The sequence below is a fragment of the Orbicella faveolata genome, unplaced genomic scaffold (genome assembly GCF_042242905.1).
Source record: "Orbicella faveolata isolate gen_17 unplaced genomic scaffold, um_ofav_v1 contig_25, whole genome shotgun sequence".
Lineage (NCBI taxonomy): Eukaryota > Metazoa > Cnidaria > Anthozoa > Scleractinia > Merulinidae > Orbicella > Orbicella faveolata.
This window is the reverse complement of record NW_028301553.1, coordinates 15,607,961-15,620,000: the sequence shown is the minus strand read 5'-3', so window position 1 is coordinate 15,620,000 and position 12,040 is coordinate 15,607,961. Positions and strand designations below refer to the sequence as shown.

Genomic DNA, 12,040 nt, shown 5'->3' with positions numbered 1-12,040 from the left:
CAAAATGACAGCCGCTTCATGGCATTTTCTAAGTGTCTGTGAAGAGGATTTAGATAAAGTTTTGAATGACAAGTAGATTTATACTAAAACAATTAAGATCATTCACTCTCGATTTCTATGCATGATAATTAACTTGGGCTGCACCCTTGTCAACTATCATGATACAAACCTTGCGCTTATAATCTAATTGTTTATTAGTATAAATCTACTAGTGATCTTGTTCTCTGATTGGCTACACTACTCACTATCTATTATAGTGAGTAGCGTAGCAGTGTGTACCATTGTTAGGAAAATGACGGTTGCTTCTTGGTGTTTTTGAAGTGTCTGTGAAGAGGATTTAGATAAAGTTTTGAATGACTAGTAGATCTATACTAAAACAATGAGATTATTCGCTCTTGATTTCCAGGTGTGATAGTTGACTTGGGCTGCACCCTCATCAACTATCACGTGACAGAAATCTTGAGCTCTTAATCTAATTGCTTAATAGAAATCTCGAGCTCATAATCAAATTGTTTAATATATAGATTTAGCAAAGCCTAAAAGTGATGCCAACCCATGATAAGCGAGAATTTTGATCAGAGTTTTGTAACTTTGCAGTGAGGTTTGCCCTTCTGTTTTGAGTTTGAATACTCTAAGAAACTACACAAAACAAAAGCAGTGAAAAACATTTGTAAACAACTGGGTTAGAGTTAACCCACTGGCCCCGTTTACAAGTTAATCTGATCATGACATGAGCCCATGAACCAATTGAAAATCAGCTCTTGATCAGCGGTCAACTTCGGAAAACCATGTGACATAGATGAGCTATGAGCCTACGATATGGTCGTGTGATATTGGTCAGCGGATACCTTGTTTTGACAGGTGTCAATTGACCATAACATGGATGTCCAATATCAATGAAGGAGTCGTTATAAACCAAGGCTGAATGTCTCTTTCAACCTATTAGCTGGAGCATGGCCACCATCTTGGGCAACTCCTCTGTCACTGTCGTCGTGGCTGTTGTGTGAATGCACCCAGGAGCAATACCGCTAGCCATGATAAACATAAGAAAATCAATTAATGGGTTTGCTTGTCTTTCGTATATGAGTATAGGGCTCCGCTTGGCATCCCCTCAGGCTGCCAGAGCTCCGCCATAAAGATTATAAATCTCACTCATTGGAATGCGAATTGATGTTATTCGTTACAAACCACATACCTTATCTTTGAGGCCTTTCAAATTCTTTTTCCAACAGCTTCATTTGATTTCAATTTATAGCTGCGAAGTTGTTTCATCCAGTGATACGAGAAAGAACGAAGCATAAAGCTTCGACCCCGTCGCATCCATAATGACTGTTGTTTTGAAACTTTGAATTTACTTCCTGTAAGTAGTTGCAAAAGGTTGACATTTTGTGATGTCTTACATGAAACAAAACAGAAAATGCAAACAAACTCTTGAGAGAGTGCAGTATGGACTGGAAATCATCTTTAAATGGTCTTTCAGCCATTTACAATAGCATGTTGAAAGTTGGCGTGTCGAAATTAAAGATGGTCAAAAGATGTTGCCTAATAATTTGCATGTAAAGGCGGCGAAATATGAGATACAAAAACCTTCAACTTGTTGCACAACATTGTTTCGTTGCAAGTTTTGGGTCGATGTTTTGCATTTTTCACCTTGCGTGATCAACGCGAAAAGCAGATCGCGGGTCTAATTTGAGCAACAAATTTTTGACTTTGTAGCTCTTTTTTCATCAAACTCACTTGTCATGCAACAAATTTGCTCATGCTCAAGCAAATCAACCAATCAGTGCACTGCATTTCTTCAACACGCAACAAATGTTTTTGTTGCGTGACAAGTTGATTGGGCAAGGTGAAATACGCGAAACATCGACCCAAAAGTTGCAACAAAACAATGTTGTGTGACAAGTTTAGGGTTTTTGTATCTCATATCTCACCTCCGTAACACTGAAAGCAGGTGTAACATGAAAAAGAAAGAAGGGAGAAGGACAAGGGAACAGGGGGATAGACTGTGATAGATTGGTATCCTGTCCAAGGGGAATGAAAAATACTCCTGGTCACTTCATGTTATAGAAAGCAGGATAAAGCACTGGGAAAAAATATGAGCCCTCTAACTGCCCAGAAACTCTGGAATGAGTTTTGTCATTAATGTGTGGGGTTATAGCACAAATGGTAGGGATCAAGGACTAGGTTTCCCAAGGGTTTCCTCTTTCCTGAAAATGCATTTCCCCAGTATTTTGTAACATTTTTATTTTGCTAGTTTTTCAATATTGGTTTTCAGTGAAAGTGGTCTGCAATAGCAACAAACAAGTGAAGGGAGAAAACCCTTAAAAATAAACATGATAGTTTTGTTTTATGAAAGTCTGTTTGAATAATATTAGACCTTTTTCCATTTTTTAAATTGAAGTAAGCCAAGTGAAAACCGAGCTACCAACACAAAAGAACTGTCCAAATATGCTGTCACCTATGAATGATAATGGTACATGTGTCTTCAGTGACCACTGCAGCAAAGTCGTATGCACATCGCCGCCAGACGTTGATACTGGGCCAATTAGCCATATGGCTGTACAAGCCTTGGTATGCAATCAATCAGTGAAAGCCAATGTTAGCTTGGAGTCATCTTCAATGAAGTGGTCGCATACATTTAAAGATGGCGAGAAAGTTGCTCTGCCGGATGCCATGAAACCATCTGATGCCCCTGCCAGTATGAAACAATTCTTGATAGTTGAATTGGAGAAACATGGTCCATACAACACGGACGTCCACTTTAAGGTACTGCGTGCATTGCATGAAGATCTCTGAAAATGTTATCTGTAAGACAGCTTAAAGTCTGATAACTCAATTAACTCAAGGTATTTAATAGGCAATCTCGATAACTTCAGATCAATTAACTTGCAGGGTATTTTGTTCAGTTGCATAATTACCAACATTTCATCCCTGGCTATTTTTTCTGCGGGCCAAATCTGACAGGTTTGGTTTGCATAGCTGCCATTTGACTTTCACCCCCCTGCCCAACCCTGTTTAAGCAACTGTTTAGCCAGTGACCATCATGCTCTAACCCAGGGGGGGACTCCCATATAAAAAGGACGGTGATGCTTGTCTGAAATTTTGAAGAGAGCCCCTAAGAGGTACTAAGATCCTGTTTTGTGGCCATGACTTGAAATTTTATTTACCCCTAAGAGGTACCAACTCTAAAGCAACACATTAACTGGCATTGACTTTTTTGGCTAAAATAATATGGTAGAATTCTGAAAGTAATGCCCCCTCCGAAAATAATGGCCCACCGAAAGTAACTTTAATTTTTTCCCTTCCTATTGAACCCTGAAAGTGATGGTCCCCCCGAAAGCAGCGGCCCACCTGAAAGTACTGCCCTTTGAAGAAGTCACTAAAACAGAAAGTCTTTCAGATCTTCTCAGCCGCGGGTCATGCGGATGGGACAGGCTTACTGCAGGACTGAACATTGACTTTAACAGCTATCTGTGATTTTATTTTGAACTTGACTAACTTTTACTTCAAACTATGATTTATAAACTGTATTTGTCTAGCAGTAGAGTCAAATGATATACTGTAGGGCCTTTTTTTTGGATAGTTAAAAACATACATAAACAGAACGTTTAATTTCTTTTGTTACGTGTCCCCTTTGTCTGAAACAACTGTTACTGTACAAACTTTTTGTAACCATCCGAAAGTAATGGCTACCCAAAAGTAGTGGCTCCTTTCGCCTGCTAAATCTGAAAGTAACGGGGGCCGTTGCTTTCGGAATTCTACAGTACCCTAGAAGGTACCATAAAAGCTCCTGTTGCGGACATTTTGATCATTAGGCTGAACAACCCAAGAGGTACCAAAATGGCTTTTTTAACCCCTAAAAGGTATGATGAAAACCCCCATCCTTTTTACATAGGAGCCCACCCCCCCCCCCCCCCCCCCACCTCATGGGGCTATAAGTATCAGCTAAGTAAGCTTGGCTTTGTTGCTTAGTTCATATAGACCATTTTTGTGTGCATCATTAGTTTACTTATTGTTTGCTATTTGTTCTTCTATAGTTAGTGCTAATGTTTGATTTTGGATATATGAATTACAACACCACTTTCCTTGAAGGAAATTTAGAGGCTGCTGAATGTGGTAAGGTTCTTACATCATTGCTTTACCTGAACAAAACAGTGTATTATTAAGTGTACATGCATGTAACTGTTAGCTTACAATCATTTCTACTTTTGTGCCAAAACCTATATCTTTACAAACATCTAGTATACATTGTACAAGGAGCAGACTCTGGAGGCAGAGCACATGCAATAAAAGCAATGAATGCAGTAAATTGTTAGCCTGGTACCTGAGCTGCAATCTTAGTTCATGATTCATGCAATAATTAGTACTTTAGTCCTTTCCTGTATTGTAATGAACATTATGATGCCAATTTGAGGCAAGGGTGTGAAAGAAAAAAACAAAACAAAAAAAAACAGATAATGCATGATTTCAAATGTCCACCCCAACCTTGCTCTAGAACCTAGGGAATGTCAAGTGGAACATTTTCATTTATTATTGATTGACATAATGCAACCATTTTCTTTTCAAAACGGTAGAATGCCATGTGACTGTGTTTCCAACACCAATGATATCTGGTGGGGATGAAGAGGACTGTCCAGATATTCAATTGCCAGATGGCAGCGATGGCACATGCTACCTCGATAACCATTGCAGCAAAGTCACATGTTTGTCGCCGCCAGACAGTACTGGGCCATTTAGCCACATGGTCTTGACTATACAAGCTTATGGATGCCATCATCAACCAGTGAAAGCCAAAGTTAGTTTGGAGTCATCCTCAGTGAAGTGGTCGCATACATTTAAAGATGGTGAGAAAGCTACAATGCCTGACAATATGAAACCACCTGATGTTCCTGCTGATATGAAAATATTCCTTGAGATGGAATTGAAGAAAAATGGTGGCAAAGTTCACTTCAAGGTACAAAAAATAATATATTTTAAGGCAGCTTAAGGCAGTTTGTTTAACTGTTAAGGTCCAGTCTTGCAGTGAGCATTTTTTTTTTTTTAATTTACCAACATTTCCCAGTAGGGGTGTGAACCTCAGCCATATTCTTGTAGCCAAGGCCAAAACTGAACTAGAGAAAAGACTGAACATGTTTTTTCTTGCACTCTCATCCCCCACATCCATGCTAATTAATCCTCCTCCCTGTCCCTGCCTTGAGCTGAGACAATTGGGGCTGTGTTGTAACACTGGTAGAAATGTTTTTTGTTATTTTGTTTCAGAAAATCTCACCCCTTGCACAAATGGGTGTGCCTTTTTTGTTTGAAGCCCAGCACCACTCTGGAATTTCAATTTTATTAGTTTAATTTAGGTCCCTTTAAGAACTTTCATTGGCTTTTGACTTTCCTTGGGGTCTCTTAATGGGGCTATTAGTCACACAATTCAAGCAATTTCAGCAATAGTCGACTGGTCATAGAATGATCTGAAGTATTGCAATAATGGCTTGAACTATCGATAGGTCTCACTGTAGCCCTTCAAACCACTGTAAATATTATTGCTAAATTTACTTTGGCATATTATTATTTTTTTTTTTTACAGTTATTGCTATTGTTTGAGTCAACATTACTTGCGCCCTACAATGTCACTTTCCTTGAAGGAGATTTACATACTTGGACCAAATGCAGTAAGCTTCATATTTAACCAGTTATTGAATTACATGTATGAGTGATTGTGAAACCCTTTGAAGTCTGCTACTTGTTGTTAGCTCCACAGGTACTTAATGTATATGTTGGACTTCACAAACTGACGTAGAAACTGTGGATATAATAATATATATAAACTTGATTACATGGCAGCTTTGATATCTGACTTCTAGCACTTGCCAATAAAATCAGAATAATTAGAACTCAAAATGTAGTGAACAAATTGCTTAAATACATAAAAAAAATGGTGAAATCAATATATATTCATTGACAGAAGTTTTGATCTTACAGTCAAGAAATTATGTATTGCAAACAAGAGAGCAGTTTTAATTTCATGCCTTGTGTGATTGTATAAAAGTGATTGGTTTTGCATCAACTATGCTACTCAACTGGCTATAAAAACTCGCATCACTTTTTCATCTAGCTAGATATAAAACCAACACCATTATTATTACTTGTTCACATACATTTTTCCCCGCTTCGTACTTACTTTGAGTTTGGACCAATTATTGGTTCACTGGATTGTGTGTTGTATGTGCATGTGATTGGCTAGTAAGAGTGATTCATTTAATTTTGGTTTAAAGACACTGAATAGAAAACCACTCAGTTTCTTCATAAGTAAACACAAGAAAGGTGAGTTTCTTTTTTGAGGCTTATTACAAGGAAATATTTATGATGAATTCTTGAGATCTTATTCTGGTCCTTTTTTTTCTTATTCTGATCTGCAGCTGATGAAGGTGAAAATGATAATTCAAAACAATGCTCGGCTGTGAATTTCATGCCAGGTCTTTCCCAGGATGACAAAGATAAATTTTCTACATTTAAATGTGTTTCCAGCAATCAGTGCAGCAAGGTGACATGTGTTGAAGCATCAGCAGATCACATATTAACAGTTGGGTTTGAAGTAAACAAATGCAGACAGCCACTGAGTGGGAACGTGACACTAAAACAACCAGATATGTTGGACTGGTCACATTCCCTTGGAGATGGAGAAAAAGCAAAGTTACCAGTTGTGCCAGGTGCTTTTACTGGTCAGCTGCAAGTGTTCAATGCTTCCTTGTTTATAAAAGTTGGGCTTCAGGAGATGAAAGGAAACAAAGTTAATTTTACAGTAAGGAAACCTCATGGTCTGATGCAAAAATGTGCAGTTCCAGAAAATATCCATACTCCTCTCATAGAAGGGTTTGGAATTTTCTGCAGGGTGGGGGTTCTCTTAGAACAAAGAATTCAAAGAAATGTATGAAGCTTAATTGGAATTTGCAGAGGGGTAGGGGGAGTCTTGGCAAAAAACACTTAAGTTGGGGTATGGATATTTTCTGGAACTACACAACGTTAAAGCACTGGTGGGGATAAAGGCATGTTTAAAACATGAAATGGCAAAATGGCACAATTGTACATGTCGGCCTAAATAGTGCTCCAGTTAGCCAATATGTGAATAGCGGTCAGTTTAGCCTTAATAATAATGGTAAGGGTTACCTCCACAGACACCCGTATCCAACTTTGACTCTTACTCCTAGTTCCATTTCATCATCTCGTGTTTTACATTGTAACACATCCTAAGGATAAAACTTTGTAAAATTGACTAGATCTAAAGCTGAGCCATTCATGCATTGACAGATAAATTTATAATGCAAATAGCTAACAACAACCTATTCAAACTTGTTTTGAGAGTTTCTGTCACTGAACAGGGCTGTCATTAAGTTTTGAGTCACCTGTAGCCTTGTTCTCCACACCTGTAGCGTACTTATTACTTTGTGGGTGAATTACATCAACAACAGGCAATTTCACCCATAACTGTAGCACCACATTGTTTGCTCTGTCATTTGACATCACTGTCACCTTGCTATATAGCGAAAACTAACTTTGACTACTTTTTGAGTGAGAGATCTCTGCCGTATGCTTGATTTGGGAACATTGCCTTGTTTTACAACCAACATTGATAGGTTTTTATGGCCAAATAAAAAGAATCAATATTTTGAGCGTGCAACTCACTGAAAGGTTGTTATTGTTCCCAGGTGTCAATGGTTGGTCAGATAACCATTGGTGGTGAAACTGGTCCAGTGAATGTTACGCTATTGGAAGGAGAGTTAGCCATACCATCTGATGACTGTGGTATGGCTTTGGGTATGGCCATTCAATATTAACTTTTGACTCTAAATTATAACCAGGGATAGTTTAAGACCTGGTTTGCATGTCATGAAAAAGTTATCCTCCCTGTGTAAACTCCTGCACTTAAAGAAACAAAACAAAAAACCTTGAGCTTGAAAACTATTATTAATAATTAAAAGTCTTTTCAAAGCACTTGAAAACTGTACTTGGTTCACTGGTTCATTTATACTTTCAATAGCAGGGCCAATCATTCACATACAAAACAAGCACCTAATATTTTTATGGTGCATGTATGCAAGAGTATTTTAAAATGATGTCTTTGAAACCCATTAAAGATGTCCTTGAATCCTCAAGTTTGCTCACTGAATTTAGGCCAAAGAAAGGGTGTGAAACCTGATGCAGTAGTAGAGCATTCACTACACAGTGCCACTGTACTTATTTCAAAGACACCAAGCTTAACATCTCCAATGGATTCTAGGGTCGGGTTGCAGCTCTTGTAAGGTCTCTCACATGAATAGCTTAATACCCTTTGAGAGAACAATAGAACAAACAACAAAACCAATTCCCTTAGCCCCAAACCAATAACAGCTGCTAACAAGCAAAAGAATTACAAGCTTATGAGAGCTGCTACCCTTCTGGGATTCTAACAGGTGAACCCTGATTGTGCAACAAGTGAACATTAAATTGCTGCTTTCTTGTTTTCCCCACAAGGCTCATGGTTCAGTAGACAGTCCAGTGGAGTCAAAGCTGCTGTGATCATTATCCCACTACTTGTGGTGACATTGCTGGTCTTTGTTCTCACCTTGCTTTGCTTTAAAAAGCGTCGAGATGGGAAGCGTTTCCTGGTGGATATTTTCCCTGGCAGAGACAAGATCGGGATGGAACGACTTTCCGATGAGCTTTAAAGCTTGCATACTATTTTGAAATTCCTTTGCCACATGTAAGCATACACAGTGCAGATATTGTAGAGTGGGAACTATTACACAATAGTTAATTTGTTAGTGGAACGACAGAATGCTAGTTTAACCAGGTTTAAGTACACTGATATTAACAATGGAGAGATGTAAACACGTAAGAAAGATGTAGAACTTTATGTATAGCCTTGGTGAACAAGCATGTCTCTCTGGTCATCTGTTGAGTCCCCAGTAATCTGTTCTGTGAGACTGGAACAATAAAAAAATCCCTCATGGCCATAGACAGGGTGTTGGTGTACATGTAAGGCTAGGCTGTGAACAGGCTCCAGGTGGAGGGGTCTGAGCACAGCTGGAAGGGCCAAGTGAAAACTGGCTAAGAATAAGTGGCCAAGGGGAAAATGGGGTGGGAGTTGGGGCCACAACTCTCTCTCTCTCTCCCTTTCTCTCTATTCTCTCCTCTTCCATTACCCACTTTCTCTTCACCCCATCCTTGACTAGAGAGTCTGTTCATAGGCTAATGTAACACTAAAAAACATAATGCGGTATAAAAATCAGGGGTAGCTATATTGAACGTAGCTCTGCATGGATGTTGGTTAATCTTTGAATCTTTGAATTTTCATGGCAAGTAACAACAGTGCCTTTTTAGTCGGACTAAACGTTTATTGGATGAGCACACGTCAACTTTGTAAACTTGCTACGGCTGTTACCATTGGGATGGGTTACTTTTGCAAAAAGTTATACATTTTTTGTGACTTAGGACCATGAATTGCAGTGGGATGTGCTTAGTGGTCTGCATAGGTGTGTGTGAGTGGGGAGTTCTTAATGTCTATTTATCGTCAAGTTTAAAGCCGTATTAATTTACTAATATATAACATTGTGCAGTTTCAGAAAGTATTGACACCTCCCCCACAGATGGGATTGGAATTTCCTGGGGTGGGAGGTTTTGTAAAACTAAAAAATTTAAAGAAATGTATGAAGCTTTATTGGAATTTCCAGAGGGGTGGAGGGAGGGGGTCTTAGAAAAAATCCCTTCTGTGGGGGAGGTATGGAAATTTTCTGGAACTACACATTTGAGTTTTCTTCGTATTTTAACCTTTGGGTCTTAATTATAAGTGTTATTTATTGAACAATGTTGCATGTTTGTCAAGTAACAAATGCACATTTGATATTGACTATTTTATTGTCAAACCTCAAAATAACAAATAACTCTGAGTTTTTTTTCCCCATTTTAAACCATTAACAGTAGCAGGATACATCAACACTGATAATTTAATTTGTCACATAGGTATGAAATAAAATATGCGATGTATGGATGTAATCAAAAGGCCTAACCAAGGCCGCAGGCCCTAAAGGGCTAGTTAAGGTCACATGATACTAAAAAGATTATGGAATCATGATGTTTTAGAAGAAAAGGTATCTTATATGTTTTCAGTAAGATATGGGATGGAAAGTATATAGAATAAAAATATGCTAACAAAAAACCAGGGGTTTTAATCCCCATGGGTGGGGAACTCGGGCATCATCCCCAGCCTTTTCACATGGGAGTTTTCCCTTCCGGTATCATAAAAAGAAACACGAATGTTACTAGATGTTTATACTGATATTTGTAACAGTAAGACACAAGGTTTAGTTATGTTATGTAATGTAATATGTAACGTATCGTTTAGGTCAATTAAACACTTCACTGACTTGGGTTTGTGTCTCTGTCCTTGATTGTATGAATGGAAAGTGCTCATAGATGAATATGTTGTGCGGTGAATTTCAAATGAAATTTTTGGTTCAGAGATAGCCGTGTGAAAAAAAGAAAAACCATTATAGATAATTGGGGCAAGGAACATCAGCATGGTCTTTGGGTTTTGTGGATGAAAACTGATTGAAGATGAGTCACTGAACGCGCGTATGTGCCAAGCGTTTTCCATTCTAAACCTCTCTTGGACGTTTTCGAGTTGTCAGTAACACTCTTTGATTTTCGCGTTCCCAACCATGCACGTTTCAGGGGAGGCGCGTCCCACGTTAATTTTGAGTACAATCTTGTTTTTCACTGTTCGGAGATACCATGTAACCTTAAATACCATTAAGTCCGGCGTTGTCAATTCTGAATCTTTTTGCGACAATTCAAAGCTTTGGACAATTCCCCCCCCCCCCCCCCCCTCCATTTTCGCGTTTTCCACGCGGATCCACGCGGATCCACGCGCGTTAACCCGTGTGCCACAAACGTTTTTTTTTCCTAAAAACCTCTGAGTTGTTCATCACCTTTTTTTTTACTTATTTTTAATTGCTCTCTACCTTAATTTTGAGATGAATCCTATTGTCCTAGTAGCAGTGCTGCGGCATTTTCTGATCCAAACCCGTTAAACCACCGAGATGAATTCCACAATTCGCACAATGAATGCACGGAGTATTGGACGAGAAAAAACATTGTAGAACCCACAGTAAATGCACGGGAACGGCACGATTTCGTTTTAATGCCCCTCATTAAATGACAACATTAAAAGTAATAAAGTCATACAAAAATCAAACTTTAAAATCCGTTTTATTAAAGTAGTTCTTTTCTTTTTCAATTGTTTCTAGCTTGTACCTTGTTATAGTCTTTGATTCCTAGGCTACCGGGTCTTTACATGGGAATTTTAAATAGTCTGCAAAAAATCAACCAATAAAATTATCAAAAAAGGTTTATTTAACGACTGAAATATGACGGCCGCGTGAATCAGTCTTTACAACTGTATTCAATTTTACCTATCACTGTCTTTAATAAAGCCTAAAAATGCACAGATCTGGAGTGAAATTGATATTTTTGAGTGATACAATAGTTTTACATAAGAATCAAAATCCAAGTCATGAAAATATGCGGCGACGTTTTTGTCAGCGATTGGTTCTAGTTTGTAATCAATATTCATGACTACTTGTGGAATTTGCGTCAAACCAAACACTTGGTCATAGTGTGAAGACGTGGATTTATGACCTCCTGGTGATGTCGGATCTAGCCATCTTCTTCCTTCGAAGAACATAAAGTAGGACGAGAAAAAAGTATGAAAATATAATATCAATGGTGAGTGTACGTTTTAATCTTTTTGCAGTTCACCATAGGGAACAATTTCTACCTTCCTCAAATTAAGTTACATCCTTCGCTCGCAATTTTCTTTGCCGAGCTACACACAGCTTCGTTCATAGACCAGATAGTCGTAGTTTTGCAATCACTGAGATGAAACGTTTCAGTGAAGGGTTAAGAAATAATTGTTGCGCAAGTTTCTAAGATACTAGCGCTGAATTTGTTCTTTTCGTTGCGTGTTGTTCCCGGAAAGTTAAAAGCCGTTACCACGTGCAGCTGGTTCATTCGA

The 12,040-nt window shown here is 38.5% G+C and overlaps 1 protein-coding gene across 3 annotated transcripts in view; it reads left to right on the top strand.

The window, feature by feature from the left end:
• LOC110052817 (uncharacterized) overlaps positions 1–10,396 on the top strand; it is a 13,089-nt gene extending 2,693 nt beyond the window's left edge. For 2 of the 3 annotated variants that reach the window (XM_089293400.1, XM_089293401.1), the window contains exons 2-8: positions 2,402–2,766; positions 4,038–4,116; positions 4,575–4,954; positions 5,576–5,660; positions 6,408–6,790; positions 7,695–7,803; positions 8,500–10,396. In XM_089293400.1, coding sequence (XP_089149526.1) covers positions 2,402–2,766; positions 4,038–4,116; positions 4,575–4,954; positions 5,576–5,660; positions 6,408–6,790; positions 7,695–7,803; positions 8,500–8,693 — 1,595 coding nt within the window. In that variant the 3' untranslated portion in view covers positions 8,694–10,396. The remainder of the gene's footprint in view (positions 1–2,401; positions 2,767–4,037; positions 4,117–4,574; positions 4,955–5,575; positions 5,661–6,407; positions 6,791–7,694; positions 7,804–8,499) is intronic. The other variant, XM_020759002.2, reaches the window with a different exon arrangement.
• The last annotated feature ends 1,644 nt before the right edge of the window (positions 10,397–12,040 follow it).